The 27,210-nt window shown below is 44.9% G+C and overlaps 1 protein-coding gene across 1 annotated transcript; it reads left to right on the top strand.

Moving 5' to 3' along the window:
- The first annotated feature begins 363 nt into the window (after nt 1–363).
- Nucleotides 364–27,210, top strand: IL1RL2 (interleukin 1 receptor like 2). Its single transcript, XM_019969611.2, has 10 exons — nt 364–433; nt 1,456–1,687; nt 5,455–5,650; nt 8,700–8,859; nt 11,536–11,610; nt 13,269–13,398; nt 14,303–14,439; nt 18,364–18,507; nt 22,591–22,752; nt 25,244–27,210. Exons 1-10 carry the CDS (start codon nt 376–378, stop codon nt 25,696–25,698), a joined length of 1,749 nt encoding a protein of 582 aa, XP_019825170.2. The 5' UTR covers nt 364–375; the 3' UTR covers nt 25,699–27,210.

Below are 27,210 nucleotides of genomic sequence, written 5' to 3' on the forward strand. Positions count from 1 at the left end.
AGAGCTGGGTGACAGAGGGGACGTCGCTGAGCCCCCAAGGGAGGACTGGGCAGCCTGGAAGAAGGGACCCGCCCCGAGGCCCCCACGGCGCCTCCCGGGGCGTGGAGGCTCCCACTGATGCCGGATTCTGGAGATGGGCGCTCAGAGCGAGGACGGGGCCGGGGAGGGAGCAGTCTTGGGGGACACGTCAGGGTATACGGGGTGGGGGAGCCAAAGTTGGAGGGCTCCGGGTGCAGAAGAGAAGGTGGGTGGCTCGGCTGGGATCTCTGAGATTGAGAGGTCTCACTACCCAGGCCCTGTGCCAGAGGAGCGCGCGCCGTGCCCGCTGCGCCCCTTCCCATGCCATCCTCTTTCTTTCTCGCAGCTGATAGGGGAATGCTGTCCTTGCTCCTCTGCGTCGTGTCCATCGCTCTTCCGCGCTTTATCAGAGCAGGTACGTCCGGTTAGTTCGGGTCTCAGCGGCTGCGCTCCCTCCCGACCTCCCCGCCGCTCTGTGCGAGCCCCCTCTCGAACCCTGGAGCATCGCGCGTGCGGTGACTCTTGCCCTAGTGGTGCAGGCAGAATCCAGCGGGATGGGGAAACTGCAGGTTTCAGCTCCCAGTGTCTGATGCCCTGCGCGGAATGTCACCTTTGAGCTTTAAAGTGACTTAAAGCAGGGAGGAGTTGGGCAAAGTTGCAAGTCAAGACTCGAGTTAAAACGCACAAAGAGATTATGATGCCTCTGTTTTATATGTCAAAGGGATGTTTTAGACCAAGGTAAAAAGCAAAGAAACTAGCAATGGAACAAATTACTTCTAAGAAAAACTAAGCAAGGTGTTAGAAACGAACTTTAATGTGAGAGAATTGTTTAACAATCCTCTGTGGGACAAAATACTTACAGGTTTTATTTGGGACAGATTGAATTAACTGGAAGGCAGTGCTGAAGAAAAACAGGTCAAATGGGGCTCAGAATAGGAATGTTTTCTCTGAAGGAGGAGGATGAAGGAATTAGGGTCTTAGAATAGAAGAAAGTGTGAAGAAAGTGAAAGTTGCTGTTGTGTCCTACTCTTTGAGACCCCATGAACTATACAGTCCATGACTTCTCCAGGCCAGAATACTGGAGTGGGTAGCCTTTCCCTTCTCCAGGGGATCCTCCCAACCCAGGGATTGAACCCAGGTCTCCCGCATTGCGGGCGGATTCTTTACCAGCTGAGCCACAAGGGAAGAGTAGGGAAAGAGAAAATCATTCCAAATGGGAAAGATGATTTGGGGATGGGGGGAGGATTGGACTCAGTAAATCCCCTCTTAGGGACAGGTGGAAGGAGTTTGGGTTATACTTCCACATCAGCAGACTGTTTTTAGGAAACTCTCACGCTGAGAAAATTTGTAAATAAAATTTCAAATCAGCAAGAAAATTGAGGTGTTTGTTCAACCAGCACTCTCAGTGGTGATTATTTTTTCCCTTTCCTTCCCTAGATACTTGCGAGGACTTGACTCTGCAAGAGATGGCATCAGTAGACCAGCCTACAGCTTTTAATTGCATCTACTCTCTGCCAACATCAGGGAAAGTAGATGCAACGTGGTATAAATATCCTAGCAAAATCCCAATATCCAAAAACAAACAGTCTAGAATTCACCAGGACCAAAATTGGATTTTGTTTCTCCCTGTGAAAGGGGAGGACTCTGGGATCTACCAGTGTCATACAAAGTAAGTTCCTCATTCAAAAGAGAACTCTCTCTTACTCATATATGTATGTGCATATATGCAGTTGTTGTTGTGTAGTTGGTAAGTTGTGTACGACTCTTTTGTCACTCCATGAGCTGTAGCCCACAAGACTCCTCTGTCCATGGGATTTCCTAGGCAAGAATACTGCACTGGGTAGCCATCTCCTTCTCCAGGAGATCTTCCTGCTCCAGGGATTGAACCCAAGTGTCCTGCATTGTCAGACAGATTCCTTACCACTGAGCCATCGGGGAAACCCTGTGTATATATGTGTATATACATATGGGTATAATTCTTTTAGAAAAATTCTTGATAAACTCTTAATCAATGTAGAAAACTCAATGAGAAGAGTATAGTTTTTGTGATTGTTATGAGATGGTTTCAGTGAATAGGCTTTTAAACAGAAGAAGTTTGTAAATCGGCTATTGAAACAGGAAATGCATCTTTTCTCATTGAAATGCTGCCAAAGGTCAGCCCAGCTTACAAAGCCTATTTATCCTAATATGATTGCTGCCTTCTTTCTTGAAATAAAGGTTTTTTTGTAAGGAATCTGTTGTAGGAATTAACAGTGTCCAAGCATCAGGTGTGTTCCAGACCTCACACTAAGGCTCGTGCTAGGAAGTAACTCGAGTGAGTGATACAGGTCTGGTGGGAGGTAATTGAGTCTGGCGGGGACTGCGGTGAACAGGAAAACATATGCCTCACCAAAATCGGCCGTCTATTCAGTTCAGTGGTGGCACAGGCAGTAAAGCATCCACTTGCAATGCAGGAGACCTGGATCCCTGCATTGGGAAGATCCCTTGAAGAAGGGAATGGCAACCCACTCCATTATTCTTGCCTGGAGGATCCCATGGACAGAGGAGCCTGGCAGGCTATAGTCCTTGGGGTCGCAAAGAGTCAGACACAACTGAACGACTAACACACACACTCATTTAGTTCAAAGACATCTTCCAAATTGTCAAGGTAACCTGGAAATTAGAATGAGTGTGTATGTGGTTACCTTTCCAATAAGCTTTGTGTGTGTGTCCTAATTAAAACACTTCTGCAGACCTAATTTTGGCTGAGGGTCCCATTTTGTTATCCTCCTTTGCCAACGGGCCAGAGAAGGCAATGGCACCCCACTCTAGTACTCTTGCCTGGAAAATCCCATGGATGGAGGAGCCTGGTAGGCTGCAGTCCATGGGGTCACTGAGGGTCAGACACGACTAAGCGATTTCACTTTCACTTTTCACTTTCATGCATTGGAGAAGGAAATGGCAACCCACTCCAGTGTTCTTGCCTGGAGAATCCCAGGGATGGGGGAGCCTGGTGGGCTGCCGTCTATGGGGTCACACAGAGTCAGACATGACTGAAGTAACTTAGCAGCAGCAGCAGCAGCCAACAGGCATGACCTGCATGAATTATTTAACCTCCACGAGCCTGGCTTTCTTATCTGTAAAGTGGAAATCAGGCCAGTCAGATAGGATTGAAGTAAAAATTACCCCAGATCCCATGTGAAGTACCCCAGAAATGCAGTTGCATCTTTCCTCTTTCACGGTCCCTAGGGTCTCTAGGTCCTTTTCTGTGTTTCCAGATGACCACATGCCTCTCTGATTCCTGCCAGATTCCTCATTTCCGTGTGATTGGTAGTCCTGTCCCACAATTTCATTCTCTGCAGACCAGCCGCCCATGTCTTATGGGGTCTGATTTCCCGTTTCCTCTAGGTTATTAATTAACTGGAGTTGGAGATCTGATGTCACATGAATCTGTCTGGTTGTCCAGTCTGGATTTATTCATTTTCTACTCTAACTTGGGCTTTATTTTTCTTTATTTTTGTTGGAGGATAATTGATTCACGGTGTTCTGTTAGTTTCAGGTGTAGAGCAAAGTGATTCAGTTATATACATATGAAAAGTGCAAGTTTTCTTTGCTCAGTCGTGTCTGACTCTTTGCGACCCCATGGACTGCAACCCATCAGGTTCCTCTGGCAAGAATACTGGAGTGAGTTGCCATTCCCTTTTCCAGGGGATCTTCCTGACCCAGGGATCAAATCCTGGTCTCCTGCATTACAGGCAGATTCTTTACCTTCTGAGACATCAGGGACCCTGATGTATTTCTCTCATTTCAATATGTATTTTCTCTCAACAAGAATATTCTCTTACATCATCACCAGATAGTTATCACATTCAGGAAATTTAATCAACACAATAGTTTTATCTACTCCCTGATTCATATAGTAGTTTTATCTATCTTCTACAGGATGATTTTTATAAATGTTTTTCTTCCTTTTCCTGTAGAGGTTCCAATTCAGGATCATTGCATTGCATTTAGCTGTATTTTTTGTTTTTTTTTTTTAATTGGAGGATAATTGGTTTACAGTGTTGTGTTGGTGGGCTTCCTTGCTGGCTCAGTGGGTAAAGAATCCACCCACAATGCAGGAGACAGCGCAGGCAGATACGGGTTCGATCCCTGGGAAGGGAAACTTCCCAAGAGGAGAGCATGGCAACCCGCTCCAGTATTTTTGCCTGTAGAGTCCCATGGACAGAGAAGCCTGGCAGGCTACAGTCTGTGGGGTCACGAAGAGTCAGACATGACTGAAGCAATGGAGCACGCACACACACTGTGTTGGTTTCTGCTGTACAACAGTGTGAATCAGCTGTAAGTATACATGTGTCCCCTGCTGGAGAGCCTCGCTCCCACAACCCCACATCCCACCCCTCTTGATCATCACAGAGCCCCGAGCTGAGCTCCTGGTGCTATAGAGCTGCTTCGTGCTAGCTGTCTATTTCACACATGTAGTGTGAATATGTCAGTGTTACTCTTTCAATTCATCTCACCCTCTCCCCTGCTATGTCCAGAAGTGAAGTCAGAAAAAGAAAAATGAATATTGTATATTAATACATATGGAATCTAGCGGAGAAGGCAATGGCACCCCACTCCAGTACTCTTGCCTGGAAAATCCCATGGATGGAGGAGCCTGGTGGGCTGCGGTCCATGGGGTCACAAAGAGTCGGACATGACTGAGCGACTTCACTTTCACTTTTTGCTTTCTTGCATTGGAGAAGGAAATGACAACCCACTCCAGTGTTCTTGCCTGGAGAATCCCAAGGATGGGGGAGCCTGGTGGGCTGCCGTCTATGGGGTCGCACAGAGTCAGACATGACTGAAGCGACTTAGCAGCAGCAGCAGCAGCAGCATGGAATCTAGAAAAATGGTACTGATGAATCTATTTGTGGAATAGAGACTCAGATGAATAGAATGGACTTGTTTATTTTTAATCTCTTTTCATTGGAACAGATCTTCAGCTTGTTGTGTGTGTGTGTGTGTGTGTGTGTGAGAGAGAGAGAGAGAAAGTGTGTGACGTTGACATTCTTAAGGAGTATAGGCAATTATTTTATATTCTATCTCTTAATTTGGGTTTGCCAGATATTTCTTCCTCAGGCGGTTCAGGCTGAGCCTCCTTGGCTGGAACGCTATGGAAGTGGTTTGCATTCTTTTCAGACAGCACACTCAGAGGTGCCTCTTGTTCACATGCTTGTTCTTGGGGATGTTCATTTTGATTATTTGGATAAGATGTCCTCCCACGTTTCCACAAGCCAAATGCTTTTTTTTCCTTCTGTAATGAATGACTTGTGAGATGTATGTTGTCTTGTTGAGGTAAAGGGTTGCGCACAGTGCCTGGAAGAGGATCAGGAAATTTTTGGAGATGGACGGAATCATTTGGTTCTGTGACTGTTTGAGTTCCTGAAGTTACAACCTGTTGTTTTCTTACAGTGATACAGACATCTGTCCCAGAATGCAAGTCAACCTCACTGTATTTGAACAATATTGGTGTGGTGCTTCCGAAAACAGTCAACTGAATGTGTCTCATGAGTACAAGCAGATCCTGCAGGTCGGAAGAGATGACATCCTTATATGTCACCTCAACTTCCCGAACAATTTTTATTTGGATTCAGTAAAGTGGTATAAGGTAAAAAAAAAAAAATTCTAATGATATTTTCCTTCCTGCTCTTTAAAACCTCGGGTTTTTTTGTTGTTTTTTTTAAAGTTTCCTTTTTTTTAAAATAACTTTATTCGTTGGCTGTACTGGGTCTTTGCCGCTGTGTGGGCTTTTCTCTGGTTGTGGCTACAGGGGATACACTCTCAGTGTGGTCCTCAGGCTTCTCATTGCGGTGGCTTCTCTTGTTAAAGAGCATGGACTCTGGGGTGTATGGGCTCAGTAGTTGGGGTGCTCTAGCTTAGTTGCTCTGTGGCATGCGGGGTCTTCCCAGACCAGGGATTGAACCCATGTCTCCTGCCTTGGCAGGCGGATTCTTTACCACTGAGCCACCAGGGAAGCCCTGTGTTGTACTGTACTTAGTCGCTAAGTCGTGTCTGACTCTTGTTGACCCCATAGACTGTAGCCACCAGGCTCCTCTGTCCATGGGGATTCTCCAAGAAAGAATACTGGAGTGGATTGCTGTGCCCTCCTCCAGGTCTTCCCAACCCAGGGATCGAACCCAGGTCTTCCCACCACAGGAACACTTCGTTGTACCTTTTAAAGCAAAATTGCTAAAGAGAGAGATTTGTGACCTAATTGCAATTGATAATTTAACCCTGCAAATTACTTATTTTTAATTTATAGTTATTAGAGCTTTGTAATTGCTTATTTGTATCCACTCCTGCCCCAGTTATTTTTGCTTTTCAGACTATGTTTCATTATTCTTTTTCATTAAGATTAATTAAGTAGTTTCACTGAATGGATAGTGGTTTCTCTGCATGCACAGTCCACGCGCAGGATTCAAGAATCACAAAGTATCGGAAGGCATGCCCTGGAAAGTCTCCTTCTCAGTTCTGATCCATATTTCCTGGGCCCATTGGCTGCTATCATTAGTTCGTTGCAGGCTTTGCATCATCCTTGTGTAATTCCATACAAGCATACTGGTAGCAGCCGTCCTGGGAGGCTCAGCATGCTGGCTTAAATCCTTTTGGAGAAGGTCACCATGTGTCCTAGTCCTTCCTTTTTTATGGAAATGGGGCATCATATGCTCACCCTTCTACACGTTGTGTTTTTACCTTCAGACTTTCTCCTTTCTTGACCGTATCAGCAGATAATAATGTATAAGGCATAATCCTGGGCAAGCAGGAGCACCGTCTAGCATAGTATTTAACATTTGAGCTAGTTTTCCTCTGGCTCTGCCTGTTAGCCCTTTGCCAGTACAGCCGTCTGGGTCAGAAGTTCTCTTTGTGAGAATGTTTCCATCTACTGACTCCATTTATTTAATGGTCATAGGATTATACAAATTTCTTGCTTATCTTGAATGGGTTTTGGTAAGATTTTGTTTTCTAGGAAGTTGTTCTTTTCATTAAATGTTACAGATGCTCTGGCGTGAAATTACTAAACAATTTCAATGCTCTGCTTTTAATGTCTCCTATAGTAAGGTTTACCTTTACTCCCTACTACAATGTGTTTCTCTGTATCTCTGTCTGTCTCACACATACACACACACTCTCTCTTATTCAGTCTCGTAAGAGATTTGTCAGTTCTGTTACTCCTTTCAAAGAACCAGTCTTCGCCTTTGTTGATCGTCTCTGTTATATATTTCACATTCATTGAGTTTGTTTCTGTTTTCTTCTCTCACAGGAATGTGGCAATGAATGTCCTTTTCCCTGCCTTTTATTTTATTTTTTCTTTTCCACTATGGTTTCTTACAAAATATTGACTCTAGTTCCCAATGCTGTATAGTAGGTCCTTGTTGTTTGTTTTATATATGGTAGTTTATATCTGCTAGTCCCAAACTCCTAATTTATTCCGCCATCCCTTCCTTTGACAATCATATATCTTGAGTCTGTTTTTGTAAATAAGTAGTTGTATCCTGTTTTAGATTCCATATATGTCATATCATATGATACTTGTCTTTCTCTGCCTGACTTACTTCTTCAGTATGATAACCTCTAGGTCAATCCATGTTGCTTCAGATGGCATTATTTCATTCTTTTTATGACTGAGTAATATTGAAATATAGGTAGATAGTTGCAGATATGTACCTCAGATCTCCTTTATCCATTCATTTGTTGATGCCCACTTTTTCAGTCAAGTCCTCACTTGGTGAATCAATCAGAAGGACTTGAGTATGGTGCCACGTTGATCTTTAGGCTATTTGAGAAATTGAGTTAGGAAGTGGGGATCATCAAGACAGTGTGTGAGGTAGAACGGATGGAATGAGGGGGCATTCCTTACTCACCTGGGCTTGCAGCCTTACCTGGTGCCATTGGATGGTGGTGCACTGGGGGACTTGGGCTCTGGTGGGTGGAAGACATTCTTGCTTGATCACATCCTCCTACCAAGCTCCTTTATGGAGCAGGTGTAATCCTTCCCCATGAAGTCTTACTTCCTGTCTATGCAGGCTTCTCTTCTCTCAACTCATATTTATAACATCACTCTAGCCTGTAGAATACTCTTTGTCAAATTTTCTGGGGATATATGTTTTATATAAATATATATATATATATATATATATATATATATATATACACATACATACGTACTGGAGTGCTCATTCATGACTGACTCTTTGTGACCTCATGAACTGTAACACCAGGCTCCTCTGTCCATGGAATTTTTCAGGCAAGAATACTGGAGTGGGTTGCCATTCCCTTCTCCAGGTGATAATATATATGTATTTTATAAAATATATATCTTATATAAATATATGCTTCTCTGGTGGCTCAGACAATAAAATATCTGTCTGCCTGCAAGACAGGAGACCCAGGTTCAATCCCTGGGTCAGGAAGATCCCTTGGAGAAGAAATCTGGTAGGCTGTACAGTCCATGGGGTCGCAGAGAGTCAAACACGACTGAGCTGCTTCACTATATAAATATATATGTCTTCAATTAGCTTATAAATTACCTAAGGTCTAGAGATCACATAGATTTCTTGTTTCCCCATGGTTCATGGACTGGTGCTAATTAGGAATGTAACTGATACCCTAAGATACTCTTTGAATTGAAAAAAAGTGTTTTTTTTTTTTTTTTTAAGGACTGTATAGAGATAGAAGGAGAACGGTTTATTTCTCGGGGAAAAAAGCTTTTAGTGAAGAATGTCTCAGTGGAGGACAGAGGGAACTATGAATGTGAAGCCAGCCTCACACACGCAGAGAAACAGCACACTGTTTTCAATAGCATCTCTGTGACTGTCAGTAAGTATGCACTTACCCTTCACCTTGACTACTCTTGGGTTTGCTCGAGATGAGTGGTTTTGGGCAGAAGAGTTTCCCCATCCTGATTTTCCTGAGGATTAACAGGCTCTCAAATATGTCTTTATTAGGATCAGAAGTTAGGAATAGTGGGGTGAAAGGGCATGAGCAGTTTAATTTTCTCATCTGAAAAAATAGAAGACTCAAAACTCCTGGCTTATGCGTGAAAATTAAATGAGATTGTGTCTATAGAGAGGCTCATGGGGTGCCTGAAAAAGTACAGATATTCAACAAAGGTGAGAGTTGGACCCTAAAGAGGGTAGAGCGCCAGAGATTTGATGCTTTTGAGCTGTGGTGCTGGAGAAGACTCTTGAGAATCTCTTGGACAACAAGATCAAACCAGTCAGTCAGTCCTTAAGGAAATTAACCCTAAATATTCACTGGAAGCACTGATGTTGAAGCTGAAACTCCAATAGTTTGGCCACCTGATGCGAAGAACCAACTCATTAGAAAAGACCCTGTTGCTGAGAAAGATTGAAGGCAAGAGGAGAAGAGGGCAGCAGAGGATCAGATGGTTGGATCACCAACTCAATGAACATGAGTTTGAGCAAACTCAGAGAGAGAGTGACAGACAGGGAAGCCTGGTATGCTGCAGTCCATGGGATCTCAAAGAGTGGGACATGACAGCAACTCAACAACAGCAACAATATGTCTCCCCAGAACAAGGCACCATCATTGTCTTATTGAGCACTGAATTCCCAACACGTACTCCAGAGCCTGACTTAGACTACACACAAATCTATCAATGAACTGAATGATTGACTACTCTTATGCTTTAGTATTACATTGGGAGTTCTTTATAGGGTGAAGTTTCAAAGGCAAAATGAAGAATACCTTAAGGAATCGTTGAGTCCAATCATCTATATGTCACATCTTTGCAATAAACGTTTACTTGTAATCTGTTATGTGCCAAAACTTGTTAAAATGTGATGATAAGAAAAATTTTTAAATTCTTTCTTCTACTGAGGAGCTACCAGCCCAGTTGTAGTGGAGCTAGAGATATAAATGGGTTGTCTTAACATTATGTGGCAAAGAGAGAGTTATAGACAGGGTCTGGGGGAGCAGGAAAAAATCAAAAGCAGATGCATGGGTGGCAAATAAATAAATGGTCTTGGAAGGCTTCCAAGAGGAAGCGTCTTCTCATCTGAAGTTTGAAGGATGAGCAGGATTTACAGAAGTAAAGAAGGGGGAGGAAAGGCAGAGATAAGAGCCTCAGACAATGCATAGAAATGTGTACCATCATAGTTCATGTTGGCTTTAAGAGTAATCTTGCTAGGGCATATAGAAGTGTGAGCTAAGCAGTGATGGGAGTTGAGGTCATGGAGTTAGAGGGGCAAGGTCAAGGGGGCCGATTATACACTGGCTTTACCAAGTTGCCACTGAGGAGTCCTTGAATGCATGCAAATGCAGAGCCCCAAGGCTGCACTCGCGATGGATGAGATCAGTTCCGAGATGGTTCGAGGAGGAGTTGAAGAGGGTCTTGAGATCTAGGGACCACTTAGAAAGCTGCCATAGCATCTTCTGGGTGTGATCATCTGCACTTGGCTGCAAGCGGTAGGGGACTGTTCTTCAGGCAGTCACGTATGGACCCTTTACTGGGTGCTCATCAAGGTCAGGTCCTGTGCCGGGCAGGGAGATCATGATGATGAGAAGAGCTGTGACCGCTGCTCTGATGGAGCCCTGAAGTCTGAGCGGGAAAGAGGCCGAGATAAATCAGATGATTCACGAATGAGATGGGTAATTTTTTCACTTATTTCATTTTGGCTGTGCTGGGGCTTCGTTGCTGCATGGGCTTTTCTCCAGTTGTGGGGAGTGGGACTACTCTCTAGGTGTGGTGTGCAGGCTTATTGCAGTGGCTTCTCTTGTGGCGCACAGGCTCTGGGGTGTGCAGGCTTTGGCAGTTACAGCTGCTACAGCACAGGCTCAGCAGTTGTGGCGCACAGCCTTAGTTGCTCCGTGGCATGTGCGATTTTCCTGGACCTGGGATCGAACCCTTGTCTCCTGCCTCAGCAGGTGAATTCTTTAGCGCTGAGCCACCTGGGATGCCCAGTTGCTAAATATTGGTAGACAAATGGAGAAGGGAAGACATGGAGAAAGTCAAAGGGTTGGAGAGTCAACACAGGGAAGATGGTTATAACGTGAGGGAGAGGGATGCAAAAGGTGAAGGACACAGGGGAGGAACGGCGTGAAGAATACAGAAGGGCAGAGTCGGAGGATGGAAGAATGGAACTGGCGATAGACCATTAGGGTTACTATTTCTGTCTAGGACTCAGGTCAGAGCTTCACTTATTGCCACTAAGCAGTATATTGGAAGTATATTGGATGACCAGGCAGTGAGAATTTATCACACGATCTCATCTGTTTATATTTATGTCATATATATAACAGTGACATGACTTCTCTTGGTAGCCCAGCATTCAGATTTTCCCCTTAGCAATTCAATGATAACCTGGTTGAAAAATATGCATTTATGGAGTGATATTTGGTCGCACCATGAGTTTTGTTTTTTCTTGACCAATGTTTATTGAAGGTCTGCTCAGTGCCATGTTTTATGGTATGATTGCATTCAAGTAGTTGAGTATGTTTCTAACACAATCTCATGTGTTATGATTTTTTTAGCAGAAAAAGTAGGGAATGGAGGAAGAATCCCTAAGATCATTTATCCAAAAAACAATTCAATTGAAGTAAAACTTGGTGAGTAAACTTATCGGAGCCTCTGAAGTTGCTAAGGGCCGAAGGCTTGGGGCAGGTATGAGGCAGAATAAAAAAGGGAGAGGAAGCTCCAGCAAACTGAATCTCTCAAATGCAGAGAAACTCAAACATTAAAGACAGAGATGAGAAAGCTTATAAAGCAAAATAGGAAATCAGATGTGTGCGTGCTCTCAGTCATATCCGACTCCTTGTGGCCGCATGGACTATAGCCCACCAGGCTCCTCTGTCCATGGGATCCTCCAGGCAAGAATACTGCAGTGGTTTGCCATTCCCTTCTCCAGGGGATCTTCCCGACCCAGGAATCAAACTGAGGTCTCTTGCACTGCAGGCAGATTCTTTACCATGTGAGTCACCAGGGAAGCCCACCTGCTTAAAAGTCTCTGGACTCACATGTTTTAAGGAGGGTTCTTTCGTCCTCTTGAATTTTCAAGGAAAGTTCAATAATAATAATAATAACAATTAGGATATTTGTTTACAAATCACTCACCATGTGAATACTCTTGTGGATTTCATAAACACCTAGACAAGGTAAGTATAGCTGTTATTAACTCTCAGTTAACTTTGTTCCCCTCTCCTGTCTTTGAAAATTCTAGTCATTGTGCTTGGATAATTAAGAGAGAAAAGATAAGCCTTGGCAGAGCAAAATAGTCATATAAATTAATTTAAAATCTTCCCACAAACAGAAATCTGGGTTTATTTAGCTTTCCTGGTGAATTCTAAAAAACACTTAATAAAGAATTAACACCAATTTTCAACAAATTGTTTAAGAGAGAAGAAAAAGAGGAAATAATCCTTATGTCATTTCATAAGGTCAGGAAAACCTTGACACCCAAACCTAACAAGGACATTATTACAAAGGAAAATTTCAGACCAAATCATTCATAAATACAGATGAAAAATGTAAAGCACATTGCTAGCAAATTTATTTTAACAATGTACATAAAGGGCAAAACTGGGGTTACATGGAGCAATGCAAACTTGTTTAATATTAGATAATTCATCTTTTGCATAAATGAGCTTAAGGAGAAAAAAAAATGATACACTTACTGCATAGATACTGAAAAGTCATTTAGAAAACTTGAACTAGGAATTCATTATTTAAAAATAAAAATCTTTTAAAATTAGAAATGAAACGGAATGTGCTTAATCTGACTGGATTTGGAATTAGAAAACCAGAGTTCATATCTTGCTCCTTCCTCTAATGTGTGACTTTGAGCAAGTCACTTGATCTACCTGGACCTCAATGTTCTCATCTGTAAGATGGGGATAATGGCACCACTCCTTTTCTGCTCTGTAGGAGTGTTTTAGGGATGAAGACCAAAACATGTGTGAAATACTTTTTAAATTGTAACGTTCTTTGCTAAGAGGAGAAGTAGTATCTGTGCCCCTGATGTGACAAACACTGGCCCCAGCCTGGTGATGTTTGGCCGCTTATTCTTGTCTGCGTGCAGTACACATCCCGCACAGTCTCGTGTCCTCCTCATCTCTGTCCAGGGAGAGAACAAAGCAGATGGATGTTGACCTCAGGGAGGATATTTTTGGTCATTGAAAGCTATTCAAGGTTCAGCAGCAAGGTGCCTTTGTGAAGCAGGTCACCTTGGCTGGGATCTCACTAAGTGTTTCTGAATTTGATTGTACAGGCTCCATGCTCATCGTCAACTGCAACATAACAGACTCGTGGGACAACACAAACCCACGCTGCTGGAGGGTCAACAACACCCTGGTGGACGACTACTACGGGGAATCCAAGCGCATTCAGGAAGGGATTGAGTGGGTGTCCTGCTTTCCTGGCTTCTCTAAAACCTAGCAAGAATTTCCCCATCTAAATGACATTGGTGCTGGTACTGCTTGTTAGGTGACTCTCACAGCCTCTCCCTCATTCCTTTTGGTGCTATGTTTCAGAAAGCCAAGCATCTGGGTCAGAGAAGATGCTCAGAGACTTTGCTGGTGCTCCAGTGGTTAAGACTCCAAGCTTCCACCGAAAGGAGCACAGGTTCCATCCCTGGTCAGGGAACTAAGATCCCTCACGTCCCGCAGGGCTGCCAATCAATCGGTAGTAAAAATGGTTTTTAAATAAGATGCTCATGCTACCAGTCCTGCTTACGTCTTAGAGAAAGGAGGCAAAACAATCAAACATGGCTTCAAGCAGCCTCAGCTAGGCCTTATAATCAGTCTCATTCATTCCTACTTGGTTATATCATGAGCCATGGGCCTTCAAGACTTAAGCAGTGAAGTGGACAGTGACATGGGGATTCTTGGGGGAGATGGTGCATGATCATTAGCTCATGGAGTGGTACAAACCCAACTGATGATGGTTTAAGCCAAGTGGTAGAAAAGAAGGCGAATGAAGTCAAAGGACAGACGTGTGTTGGGTGTTGCAGTGTAAATAAGTTAGAATGGGTGGGGAAGAACAGGGGAGGACCCCTTAGGGCTGAGGACGGTGTCTCGAATGAGAAGGAGGGCACTTTTGTGTCACTTTCTGAAAGAAAATGTACATTACATTTGGAGCTACATAATCCATTGCCTCATTGAGCCAGCGGGGTATTCTCAGGGTAAAATAATGGTTCCAAGTTACTCCAAGAAAGAACTTTACTCTCCAGACAAAAGTTCATAAAAATCTGGTGGGTAAAGACAGCTCATGTACGTATTAATGATGGGCTCTTTTCTTTTACAGAAACTACACTATTTTTCCAGAACATATTTTTTACACAGTGAACATAACCTTCTTAGAAGTGAAAATGGAAGATTATGGTCACCCTTTCGTGTGCCATGCTGGAGTGTCTGCTGCTTACTTTATACTAACGCTCCCAGGTAATGTCCTTCTGGGGTGGGCACTGCTCAGAGAGTTCCAGATGATGGCAAGGAAACACACAGGAAAGAGCATTAAATGCTTGCTGCGAGCCCGCAGAGTGGTTTGGAGTAAGGAAACTCAATATGAAATCTAATTAAAAGCTGATACCCCGTCTGAATATGCTCTTGGGGTCAGGCTGTTTTTTCACTGCAGTGTCCTTGGCTGTTTTTTCACTGCAGTGTCCTTGGAAAGCTCCTTCTGAACATACATTGAGATTTTATGCATCAGCACTCCAGGAAGCAGAGGTATTCCTTTATGACACCTGATTTGCTCAACTTTTATAATCACGTGCTTGTGATTTTCAGCTTTTCGGTTGTTTATTAGAGGCCATGTGCTATAAAATGCCAATGTATATTTTTGTCATGTAGCTGTGTAAAATTATCGATAGAGGCTAAATTCAGGTATCCGAGCAGGAGGGACCCTTCTCTTCTCTCGTGTCATCAGCAGGGGTGAATTGCTAACATCATTAGCTGCCTGGAGCCTGGACTTTGCCTCGTGTGTGTATGCAGATAGTGAACTTAGCACTGTGCAGAGTGTGCTCATTGTCTAATGGAGGCAGTGGAACCAGAGAGTAGAAAGTGAAGGGTGAAATCATCTGGAGAAAAGTCAGAGGAAGGGTTTGAAGTACCTTGTAGGAGACTTGCCTGTGGTTTCCCAAGACAGCTTTTTAAAAAAATAATTCTATTAATATCAACTCTTTAGTTTTCGCATCTCTTCACACAAGAGAGAAGGCTTTGATTTGCCAGCAGTACTCATGTAGAAGCAGTTCTCTGTGGTTCATCATCAGGAGTAGATTTGCTGGACAGAGTATCTCAGTGTCCAGCCCAGAGGAAAGAGGGAAATCTGACTGTGGGAAACCTTGGAGCTCGCACAAGACCTGAAATGGCTATGACTGAAATCTGCCTCAACTAGACTGAAGATGAGCAGTGAGATTTCCATGTCAATACTGACTTAGAGATACTGACCACGTGGAAGCACTGTGTTCAGAAGGATTCTGAGGCTCAAAGCAAATGAATGGTGCTGGCGGTGAACACCTGCTTAATCATACAGGAGAAGGAAAGGGTCCTTTGTCCACTTTGTTTTAGGTTAGTTAAGAAACCTACACTCACTGAATTCATCACTGTTCCTGTTAACGCTTATTTCATATCTCACATGCAATGTATTTCTGGACCAGTGCTCTCTGTTTTGTTTTCCCTAAATTCTTAGGAACTTAAATTCAAGCCTCATCTTGGTTTACTTGAAACCAGAGGTAAGATGACAGCTTCTCCGTTAGACTTCCTGATTTTTCTTGAAGACACCTATAGGTGTGAATCTGATTTCGTTTATCAGGATCTCTAGAGAGTTGTTTGGATTGGGTGTGCCCTTCTATAAATTTCTTTTAATCGCTTGTTCTTGGCTTACCATCTCAGCTTAAGGCTGGTGGTGGCCATGTGGACCCAAATGAGAAATCCCACTTTAAATAGAGTTTTCACTTGGATACCTGATGTCTCAACAGAGAGATTCCCACTTATTTCAGTTTCAAAGCCAATACTCCCTTTGAACGTATTCGTTAGTTTCCTGTTTTGAATGTCATCGTCTTTTAGCTTATTTATAGAGCAGAGGGAATTGACACTCCTGAATGCAGTGAATGATCAACCTAAGAATATCAGGCCATCACTCCTGTCTACTTTACCAGGGGCTTTTTGAATCTCATAAACATTGTGGGCATGATCTCTTTATAATGCCAATATCCCTGACGTGTACAGTGAAGGTCCCCAGACGCAGTGTTCCTAAAAAGACAGGTGGTACAGTTGGTCCAAGAGCTGGTAAAGGGTGAAGAAATCGGGGGTGGTGGGAGGGAGGAGGAGGAGAATCCATTGAATAGTTAGGAGCTAGAGGCTCAGACAAGAGGTCAGGAGCAACGGCACCAGAGTGCAGAGCAGCTCCACTTGGCAGGGCTGGGACTTCATCAGTGGATTGATTTTAGGGTACAGAAGGTGTTTTTATTTATCGTGCTTTATTGTGCCATGGATTTGAAGACATACAAGTGTGCATAAGGATTTCTTTGCAAAATGTTTGCAACATGGTGTGGCCTGGGGCAGCTTGTGATTGGCTCTTTAGTAAGCTCCCCTCCCTGCTGCTCCCGCCCCATTCCCTACCCACACACACACTTTCCAGTGGGGACCAGAGGACCAGGGAGGATGAAGGAAGTGGTAGACGTGAGGTGGATTCTAAGAATGGACAGAATTTCTCTTCCCCTGTCCTGGTTCCTCTTTTCTGATTCTCTCCCTCCTGGAGCCTCCTTCTTTGGCAGCACAACTTCGGGCCATGGTAAGGCAGAAAGCTGTGGGCTGTTCCTCTTCTCAGATATGTAGAAGCATGTTCTCAGGGACTTGGAGTTCCAGAGAAACTGGTTCTGCTCCTTGGACATCTGCCCACTGCTTTTTGCCTTAATTGCTCAGCAAGGTGCTCACAAAACACAACCAGGTGTAAACGCCCTTCCTGAGCTAGTGTCTTGCAGACAGGTGCCTCCCTGGCTGCTGCTGGCGAACAGGGCAGATGAGGCTGGAGTTTGGCTCTTGGCCAGTCTTGTGCAGCCATGGGGATGGCTTCCAGGGGTGGCAACTGGTGGTTCTTTGTCTATGATGGGGCGTGTGCATGCATGCTAAGTCACTTCAGTCATGTCTGACTCTGTGCTACACCATGGACTGTAGCTGACCAGGCTCCTCTGTCCGTGGGATTCTCCAGGCAAGAATACTGGAGTGGGTTGCCGTTTCCTTCTACAGGGGATCTTCCTGACCCAGGGATCGAACCCGCATCTCTTATGTCTCCTGCATTGCAGGCGAGTTCTTTACCACTAGCGCCACCTGGGAAGCCCCTCGATGGGACTCAATTCTGAGTCACTGGGAAGGTGATTATAAGAGTAATACAACAGAATCAAGAATATGCTCAATATTACGTAGCAACCCAAATGGGAAAAGAATTTGAAGGATAGATACATGTATATGTGTAACTGAATCCTTTTGCTGTACACCTGAAGCTAATACAACGTTAATCAGCTGTAGATAGATAGATAGACGTGCTCAGTGTTGTCTGACTCTCTGCTGCCTCACGGACTATAGATGACCGGGCTTTTCTATCCATGGAATTCTCCAGGCAAGATTACTAGAGTGGGCTGCCATTTCCTGCTCCAGGGCATTTTCCCCACCCAGGATCGAAACCGTGTCTCTTGTGTCTCCTGCATTGGCAGGCAGATCCTTTCCCCCTAGTCCCACCTGTTGTGGTTCAGCCGCTAAGTGGTGTCTGACCTCTGGAGAGTCTAGCAATGAGTAAGGAGTTACCTGGCCAGGTGTGCTTTGACAGGTGAGCAGTCTTCTGCAGTCAGAGCTGTATCACATCTACCATCCGGAGCTAGGTGTCTACAGAGTTTCCCTCTCCAAGTTCCCAAGAGCACGTTTCTTCCTCAGATTCATGGCCAAGACCAAGTTCATCTACTCCCCATACCTATTATTTAACTGTGAAGAGATTTTTGGGCTTCCCAGGTGGCTCAGTGGTAAAGAATCCTCCTGCCAATGCAGGAGACGTGGGCTTGATCCCTCTCTTGGGAAGATCCCCTGGAGGAGGAAATGGCAACTCACTCCAGTGTTCTTGCCTGGGAAATGCCATGGACAGAGGAGCCTGGTGGGCTACAGTCAGGCCCATGGGTCACAGAGAGTCAGGCATGACGAGTGACTAAACGGCAACAACAAAAACTTATTATTTAACTGTAAAGAAATCTTTGTGTTATTCTCATTAACATTTAGTGCATTTCTATTTGGCATATGTAATGGGATCCATATAAGTAAAGTGCATAAATGACTCTTCATAGTACTATTATTTATTTTTATTTTTTCTGTCATTTGTAGTTCCAGATTTTCGAGCTTACTTGATAGGAGGGCTTCTCATCTTGACTGGTGCAGTGGTGTCTGCCATGTGTATCTACAACATTTTTAAGATCGACATTGTACTTTGGTATCGAAGTTCCTTCCATTCTGCAGGGCCCATAGAAGGTGAGCGTACTTGCTGTTGTTCAGTCACCAGGTCATGTCCGATTCTTTGCAACCCCATGGACTGCAGCACGCCAGGCTTCCTGTTCTTCGCTATCTCCCAGAGTTTGCTCAAGCTCATGTCCATTGAGTCGGTGATGCCATCCAACCATCTCATCCTCTACTGCCTGTTTCTCCTTTTGCCTTCACTCTTTCCCAGCATCAGGGCCATCAGGTGGCCAAAGTATTGGAGCTTCAGCTTCATCATCATTAAATCTGCTTTAATCTCTCTTAATTGGATAGAAAAAGGCATACACGGCTGGGAGAGGTCTGTCTGAGCAGCTTTCTGCACGGAGATCTTCGGAGGCATCACTTTCAGGTCCCCAGACTTGCAATGCTGATGGGAACTCAGGGGAGTGGGGAGTCCAGGCACGCGTTAGGAATCCTTGTTGCACAGAAGGGCAATATTCACACGAAGTGCCTTCCTTTGCATAGGAAAAAACACATGCTTGTGCACAGGTTTGATAAAGCATAGGTGTCCTAACTTGGAGTTTAAATGAAATTTCAGAATTCAAAATCAGCAGCCATTGAGCAACCTGGGAAACAATGAATTCTTTCTTGATAGCAAAATTAACTTGTGGAAATTGGCTGTGTGTGACCAGTGCAACCTGAAGCTCTTTTTTCTTAAGATTTTTTTAAAAATTTATTTTTCATTGGAGGTTAATTGCTTTACAGTATTGTGTTGTTTTCTGCCATACATTAGCATGAATCAGCCATAGGCAGACATATATCCCCTCCCTCTGGAACCTCCCGCCCACCCCTTACTCCATCCCGCCCCTCAAGGTTGTCACAGGGCACTGGGCTGAGCCTCCTCTGTCACACAGCAGTTTTCCACTGGCTATCTGTTTTACACATGGTAAGTATATGTTTCCATGTTCATCCCACCCTCTCCTTCCTTGGCTCTGTGCACAAGTCTGTTCCCTATGTGTGCCCTGAAACTCTTTTAGTTCTGTGGGCAGTGGTCTGGGCTGAGCTGGGCTGTGGTCCCTGGAGAGCCTGTTCCATGTCAGCCCGTCTCTGCCCGTGATCCTCCTGCATCTGTTTGAGAAGAGGCTTCAGGGCAGCAAAGCTGTTTGTCTTTCCTGACACAGAGCTGCTTCATGCGTTGATGGACAGGGGCCTGTTGGGGTGTCCCCAGAGCTCCGTCTCTCTGACTCACTGGGATTCCAGGCAGCGTGAGTGCAGAGCCCACGGTGAAGCTGCCGCGGGTGAGTCAGATGGAGCAGGAAGAGGAAAAGGAATTGTATGGCATCTCATCCCGAGGGCGGAAGCTGGACAGACAAGCGACTCAGGGAGCCCCGCCCTCTGCTCAGACCGGGCTGCTGACCATGATCGGAGCCAGTGGGCTGAGGACTTGAGACGGGAACAGACAGTCAGCCAGAGGTTCTCTTCTTTAAGTCAGCAAAGTGCATGCGTCCTTTATAGCTACATTTCCTCCAGCTCAGTCGCTGATTCCCCTCTGAGTGTGACTTCAACAGTCAGTGAGTGATGAGACTCTTGAGGGGAACCCAGATGCTGTTCCCAGCTTTGTGCCCTGTGAGGACATTCTCTGGTTATTTGGGAACATGCGGAGTCAACGGCAGCAAATACCAATGAAGAAGAGAAAGTGCGTCCTTCTCCTGATAAGTTTATTCCAACAAGATAAGTCAAGCTGCAGGAGTGATTCATAGTGAGGTGTGTCTAATTCACAGTTTGATTAAGTAGTCCTGGGCGGTCTTGGCTAAAGTCCATAAGTTCTATGTATTGTTTGTTAAAAAAATTTTTTTTTTTTTGGCGTATAGTTGCTTAACGATGTTGTGTTAGTTTCTGCTGTACAGCAAAGTGAATCAGCTATATGTGTACATACATCCCCGCTTTTTTGGATTTCCTTCCCATTTAGGGTCCGTCTCCACAGAGCACTGAGTAGAGGGCCCTGTGCTGTACAGTAGGTTCTCATTGGTTATCGATCAATATTTTATGTGTGCCTGGTCCGTCGCTTCAGTTGTGTCCGATACCCTGCGACCCCATGGACTCTAGCCCACCAGGCTCCTCTGGTGACCGTGGGATTTTCCCAGCAAGATACTGGAGTGGGCACTGAAGTGCACAGGCGTCTCACTGTGGTGGCTTCTCTTGTTGAGGAGCACGGGCACAGTAGTTGTGGCCCACGGGCACACAGGTGTAGGTGCCCCGCAGCACATGGAGTATTCCTGGACCAGGGATTGAACCCATGTCCCCTGCATCGGCAGGCAGATTCTTAACCACTGGACCACCAGGGAAGCCCTCCCCTCTCACCCACATAGTTTTTAAAATGACTCAGACCTTGGATTTCTAGTGTCGGTTCTACCACGGTCATGCATCAAGGCTGCTTCAGAGTCTTACCCAATGCAAAGGGAGGGGAAACTGAATCCTGCTCTTTATGGGTGTGGCGAAGTTTGAAAAGAGCCTGCGGGACTGGAAATACTTCTGGAGCTATTTTTGGAAAATACAGTCTGACCCAGTTGCCCATAATGACTCAGGGATGAACTTTGTGAAGCTTCCTTTTCCTAATTTCATCAAACGAGTCTATGTAACAAAGCCTCCATACAAGCCCTAAAGGACAGGGTTTGGAGAGCTTCTGGGCTGGTGACCAGGTAGAGTCTAGGGAGAATAGGGCCCTGGAGAGGGCATTGAGCCTCTGCATCCTTGCCCATCCTTTGCCCTGTGCATCTTCTCATCTGCCTTTTGATTCATATCCTTTAAAAATCCTTTTATAATAAATCAGTGATGTAGTTATTAATAGTAGCATGTTTCTCTGAGTCTGTGAGTGATTCTAGCAAAATAATTGAACCCAAGGCGGGGCTCATGGGAATCTCCAGTTTATAGCTGGGTAGTCAGAAGCAAAGGTAACACTCTGGACTTGTGACGGGTAGCATGTTATTGTGTTGTTGTTAATTGCTCAGTCATGTCTGACTCTTTGCGACCCCATGGACTGTAGCCCTCCAGGCTCCTCTGTCCTTGGAATTATCCAGGCAAGAATACTGGAGTGGGTAGCCATTCCCTTCTTCAGGGGATCTTCCCAATGCAGGGATTGAACCCGGGTCTCCCACACTGCGGACAAATTCTTTACTGTCTCAGCCACCAGAGGAGCCCTAGTGGCATACATGTTACCAAACTCAGCTCCAACTGCTCGCCTCTCAAAAGCCACTATTTGAGAGACTGGGATTGGTTGGAAAACGAAAGGCTACTTTATTCAGGAGGCTGGCAACCTGGGAGAGGGTGGACTAATGTCCCAGAACTACTTCCTAAGATTCTGCTTGGCCATGAACGTTTTTAAAGGGAAAAGGAGAAGTAATTTTAGTTAATCATCAAGATGGGGGCCAGGCTGGTTGCCATCTCCCACTGCAGGCAGGCTCCTTGACTCCTTGGGGTCTTTCTTTAGAAGCTGTCTTGTTCACACAGTCAGCTTGTGAGCTGACTGAAGGGGAAGCTGGGGAAGAGATCTGGTCATCTCAAATTACTTATTCTTCATTTTAGCTTCTTTAATCTAAGAAAGGAGTCAACAGGTTAGGCAAGGTATTATGTGATCAAAATATTTGAAAGGTGTGCTTCAGACAGAGATGAGTTAAGGATGGAGGCACCTGATGTAAAGATTAAATTGAAATATAGCTTTGCTGAGTGACAGGACAAAAGGGCCTCCTGCAAGGAGATTTTTGGACCTCCTTCCTGTTGAGGTCACCACAGAGCATTGAGTAGGGTTCCCTGTGCCATCCAGTAGGTTCTCATTAGTCATCTATCAATATTTTATGTCTTTGAGAAGCTGCTTGCATTAGGGAGGTGTCCCAGGTGGCTCAGTGGTAAAGAACCTGCCTGCCGATGCAGGAGACAGGGGTTTTATCCCTGGGTCAGGAAGATCCCCTGGAGGAGGAAATGGCAACCCATTCCAGTATTCTTGCCTGAAGAAGTCCACGGACAGAGGAGGCTGGTGGGCTATAGTCCATGGGATCGCAAAGAGCTGGACATGACCGAGCAACTCACACACACACAGTTTGGTAGGAATAATTTCACGAGCTTGCCCCATTTCCTTTTCAGATGGGAAGCTGTACGATGCTTATGTTTTATATCCCAAGCCTCAGAGAGAAAGCCAGAGTCATGATGTGGACACGCTGGTGTTGAAAATTCTTCCGGAGGTGCTGGAGAGGCAGTGTGGATACAAGTTATTCATATTTGGCAGGGATGAGTTTCCTGGACAAGGTATGTTTTCAGTGAGGTATAAAAATAAGAAATGAAGAAAATGAAAAGGAACAAGAATTCCCTGGTGGTCCAGGGGTTAGAATTCCTCACTTCCACTGCAAGGGGGCCTGGGTTCTATTCCTGGTCCAGGAACTAGGATCCCTCATGCTGAGACTCAATTGAAAAAAAAGAAAAAGAAAATGGAAAGGGATCTCTCTCTTCCTGTACTTCACAAATGGCGGGAAGTATGATTGCCTTCCGCATGGAACCACAGGGAGCCCTTCACCTCCTCTGCCCACAGCCCCCAAGCTGAGGAGGTTAGGATCAATCTCTCTTCTTTCTTTAGGTTCATTCCTCTGACAGGATAACTGTGATTCCTGGCTGGGTACGGATATGGTTGACGCATTTGTAGGACAATTCGGTCGATCAGATACCTAGCATTGACCAAGAGACCCAAAACAGACAACTGGTCCTTGGCTGTGGAATCCTTGAGACTAATCACTGAGTATTTTCTGTTGGTTTGCATATGTAAATTAATACATATTTAAAGCTGGTTTTTATGAGCTTCAATCACCTCCAATCCTCCCCTCATTGTTGTCATTCAGTCAATAAGTTGTGTTTAACTCTGTGACTCCATGGGCTGCATCATGCCAGGCTCCTCTGTCCTCCACTCTCTTTCGGAGTTTGCTCAAATTCATGTCGGTCAAATCGGTGATGCTATCTAACCATCTCATCCTCTGCTGGCCCTTTCTCCTTTCACCTTCAATCTTTCCCAGCATCAGGGTCTTTTCTTCGCATCAGGCGGCCAGAGTATTGGAGCTTCAGCTTCAGCAACAGTCTTTTCAGTGGATATCCAGGGTTGATTTCCTTTAGGATCAAATAGTTTGTCTCAACTAAAAGTCCTGCATGTGAGAACAAATATCAAATATCCGATGTGCCGCAACCAAGACCTGGCACAGCCGAATAAAGAAATAATTTAATAAAAAATGAATAGGGCTTCCCTGTTGGCTCAGTGGTAAAAGAATCCACCTGCCGATGTAGGAGATACAGTTTGATCCCTGGTCTGGGAAGATCCCGCATGCCACTGAGCAGCTGTGCCCATGTGTCACAACCACTGAGCCTGTGCCTACTGCCTGTACTCCACAATAAGAGCAGCTCCCGAAATGAGAAGCTCATGCCCCGCAACTAGACAATAGCCCCCGCTTGCTGCAACCAGAGAAAAACCCCTGCAGCAACAAAGACCTAGCCCAGCCAAAAATATACAATAAAATTTAAATAAATAAATAAAAGGTTTCTAAGTACCTTGGTTTTGTAGGCTGCTCCTATCCATAGCTTATCACGTCTTTTCAAGTTATGAAATCCTTCTCCAGGAAGAAATGAAAGTGTGATCCAGGGCTTGTTACAAACATGCAGAAGAGCTCGTGTTTCAGTAACGCTGCATTCATTCACTTCTTCAACAAACATTTATTGAGCCCCTGCTGTGTGCCAGGCAATGTTGTAGGCACTAGAAATATTAAAATAAACCAAAGAGAAGAAGGACATGCTCTTGGGGAGGTTACAGTCTGTTCTTATATCCTAAGGATAAGCGTGATATAAAACTTGGTCTTTATTTCTAAAAGACCCCAAGTTAATTTCCCTTCCCCAAGTCAGCAGAATATGTTATTTGGTTTCAAGTTAGTCCTGTAAGTCCTGGTCATTTAAATAGCCATGAAGCACAAGCGGGAAACACAAATGAGATTAGTACATTTGAGCTGAGTACATGTGTCCTATCCTTTAAAAGTCTGTTATTTAAAAAAAGAAAAGCATTTATCCTCTAATATATACCAGACCTTTAGCTAAGTTTCGATATACAAAGTTAGACATGATAAAAATGGGAATTATAACAAATCCTGAATATTTATACATATGCAAGTAAATTATATACTATGAGCTTAATAAGTTTTGCATTAATCAATAAAAATTTAAAGATCCCAGTGGTTTACTCTAAAACAGACAATAATAGACTTTTCACCAGAATAGTTAATTCAGACAGTGGATTCTAGATATTATGGATCTTAGTCAATAAAGAAAATGCTTTACTAAAAATTTATTTATTCAGGTGGAGAAAATTCTAGAAGCCCTGTACTTCCCATAGGAATGCAGTTTTGGGGAAATAAAAAAGTCAGAAACCTTAAAAAAAAAAAAAAAGGTTAGACATGATAAGATCCTTGTTCTGAGTAGTTCATAACCAGTGGCTTTTTTTTTTTCATTTATTATTTTATTATTATTTTAAAAATTTATTGATTTGGCTGCCTTTGGTCATGTGGGATCTTCTGTTAAAGCGCATGGACTCTCAAGCTGTGGCTCACAGACCTAGTTGCTCCAGGCATTTGGGGTCTTAGTTCCCCGACCAGGCATTGAACCCGTGTCCCCTGCATTGCAAAGCAGATTCTTAATCACAGGACCACCAGGGAAGTCCCTGTGGGGCTGTTTTCATTGTGAGCTGTTTTACATCTTCTTTCTTAATTTCCAGCTGTGGTCAATGTCATCGATGAAAATATTAGGCTGTGCAGAAGATTGATCATCGTTATCGATCCTGACGAGCTGAGCTTTGACCTATCAAAGAACCTGTCAGAAGAACAAATTGCGGTCTACAGTGCTCTCATCCAGGACGGGATAAAGGTCATCCTGATTGAACTGGGGAAGGTCAAGGACTACACGGCCTTGCCGGAGTCCATTCAGTATATCAAACAGAAGCACGGGGCCGTCCAGTGGAGTGGAGACTTCACAGAACAGTCCCAGTGCGCGAAGACCGAGTTCTGGAAAAAAGTGAGATATCGCATGCCTCCCAAGAGGTGGCCACCTTCTCCTCCTGTGCAGCTGCTGAAGCACACGCCCTTTGACCTCACGGCCAGCAAGTGGGAGGCCCACACGGGGTTCATCTCCCCTGATGGAAAGAATATCATCCCAAGGGTTGTGCACAGTTAGACAAGGAAGCCTTGCATCTGGGCTGTTTGCTTGAAGCTCACTGTTTCTTGTTGTGTCCTATGGAAAGACCTGGGTTTTTCTGCTGCCTTTGCTCAGAGCTACTTCTTTAGGGGAAGAAGCACCTCTCGAGAAGCCCTCATTAACTGACTGGCTCTGAACATTCATGAAGACTTGTGCACATGGAGGATTAGCCTTTGAGCCCCTGGGCAGGAGCCTTGGAGGGTTTGAGTCATGGTTCAGCTGTCAGGAGGTTTGGCAGGTGGTGTGACCCCCATGGGGCTGGAGACAGGAGCCTAGGTGGTCAGATCCATGGGGGGACCCTGTGGGCTTGGGGAGGGCTGGCAGAGGGCACACCTGACCAGCCTGCCAGGGCCCCATCCTCAGCCCCTCTCATGCCTCTTGTGCAAATAAACACTTGTGACACTGCAGTCTGGGCACCTTGACACTGGAAGCAACTTGGAAGTCACCTAGACCTGCGGGGACCAACTCTGGTTGCCCATGAATCCCCCCTGCTGGTGGGCCTCCTGCTTTGCCTGTCCAACCAAAACAAGTCAGAGGGCCCTTATTTTTCCAGTTGGCCTCCAGCAGCCAGAATTCTGAGCCACCCGTGGTAGACACGTCACCACACCAAGATGATGGAGTTCTATTCTGAGCAGACAAAGTCATCCAGCCAGCGTGCCTTCTTCACAGGCCAGTTCATGACTGAATAGCTCAGAAGGATCGTCGACATTAAAATTGACTATAAAGTCTTATCAGTACTTTCAAACCCCGACATGGAGGAGCTCAGATACAGTCGAGCTCTTATACTGTGGTTGACAACAGCAGCTTGCAAAGGTGGCTGCTGTGCTCGGAGAGTTCCTATCCCCTAAAGTCATATATTTGAATGCTAACACCTGAGCTACGGTGTTGGAGAAGACTCTTGAGAGTCCCTTGGACTGCAAGGAGATCAAACCAGTCAATCCTAAAGGAAACCAACCCTGAATATTTATTGGAAGGACTGATGCTGAAGCTGAAGCTCCAGTACTTTGGCCACCTGACTCAAAGAGCTGACTCATTGGAAAAGATCCTGATGCTGGGAAAGATTGAGGGCAGGAGGAGAAGGGGGCAACAGAAGATGACCTGGTTGGATGGCATCACCAACTCAATGGACAGGAGTTTAAGCAAGCTCTAGGAGATAATGAAGGACAGGGAATCCTGGGCGTGCTGTAGTCCACAGTCTTACAAAGACTCAGACATGACTGAGCGAATGAAAAACAGCAATTCCTGGCATCATACTTTTAGGAGGTGGGGCCTTTGAGAGGTGACTGGGTCCTGAGGGAGGAGCCTTGGTGGATAGAATCAGTGTTCTTATAAAAGAGACCCCAGACCCTTGCCCCTTCTGCCACATGAGAATATAATAAGAAATCTGCCAGCTGGAAAGGCGACCCCCCCCCCCGACCCGGCCATGCTGGCACCCTGCTCTCAGGCTCCCAGCCTCTGGAACACTGAGAAATAAATTTCTGTTGCTTATAA

This window comes from Bos indicus, chromosome 11 (assembly GCF_029378745.1).
Source record: "Bos indicus isolate NIAB-ARS_2022 breed Sahiwal x Tharparkar chromosome 11, NIAB-ARS_B.indTharparkar_mat_pri_1.0, whole genome shotgun sequence".
Classification (NCBI taxonomy): domain Eukaryota; kingdom Metazoa; phylum Chordata; class Mammalia; order Artiodactyla; family Bovidae; genus Bos; species Bos indicus.

Coding starts and splice junctions, on each gene's coding strand:
- IL1RL2 (XM_019969611.2), top strand. CDS start 376: ATGCTGTCCTTGCTCCTCTGCGTCGTGTCCATCGCTCTTCCGCGCTTT. Junction 1,688..5,454: donor ATCTACCAGTGTCATACAAA/GTAAGTTCCTCA, acceptor GTTTTCTTACAG/TGATACAGACATCTGTCCCA. Junction 13,399..14,302: donor CGCATTCAGGAAGGGATTGA/GTGGGTGTCCTG, acceptor TTTCTTTTACAG/AAACTACACTATTTTTCCAG.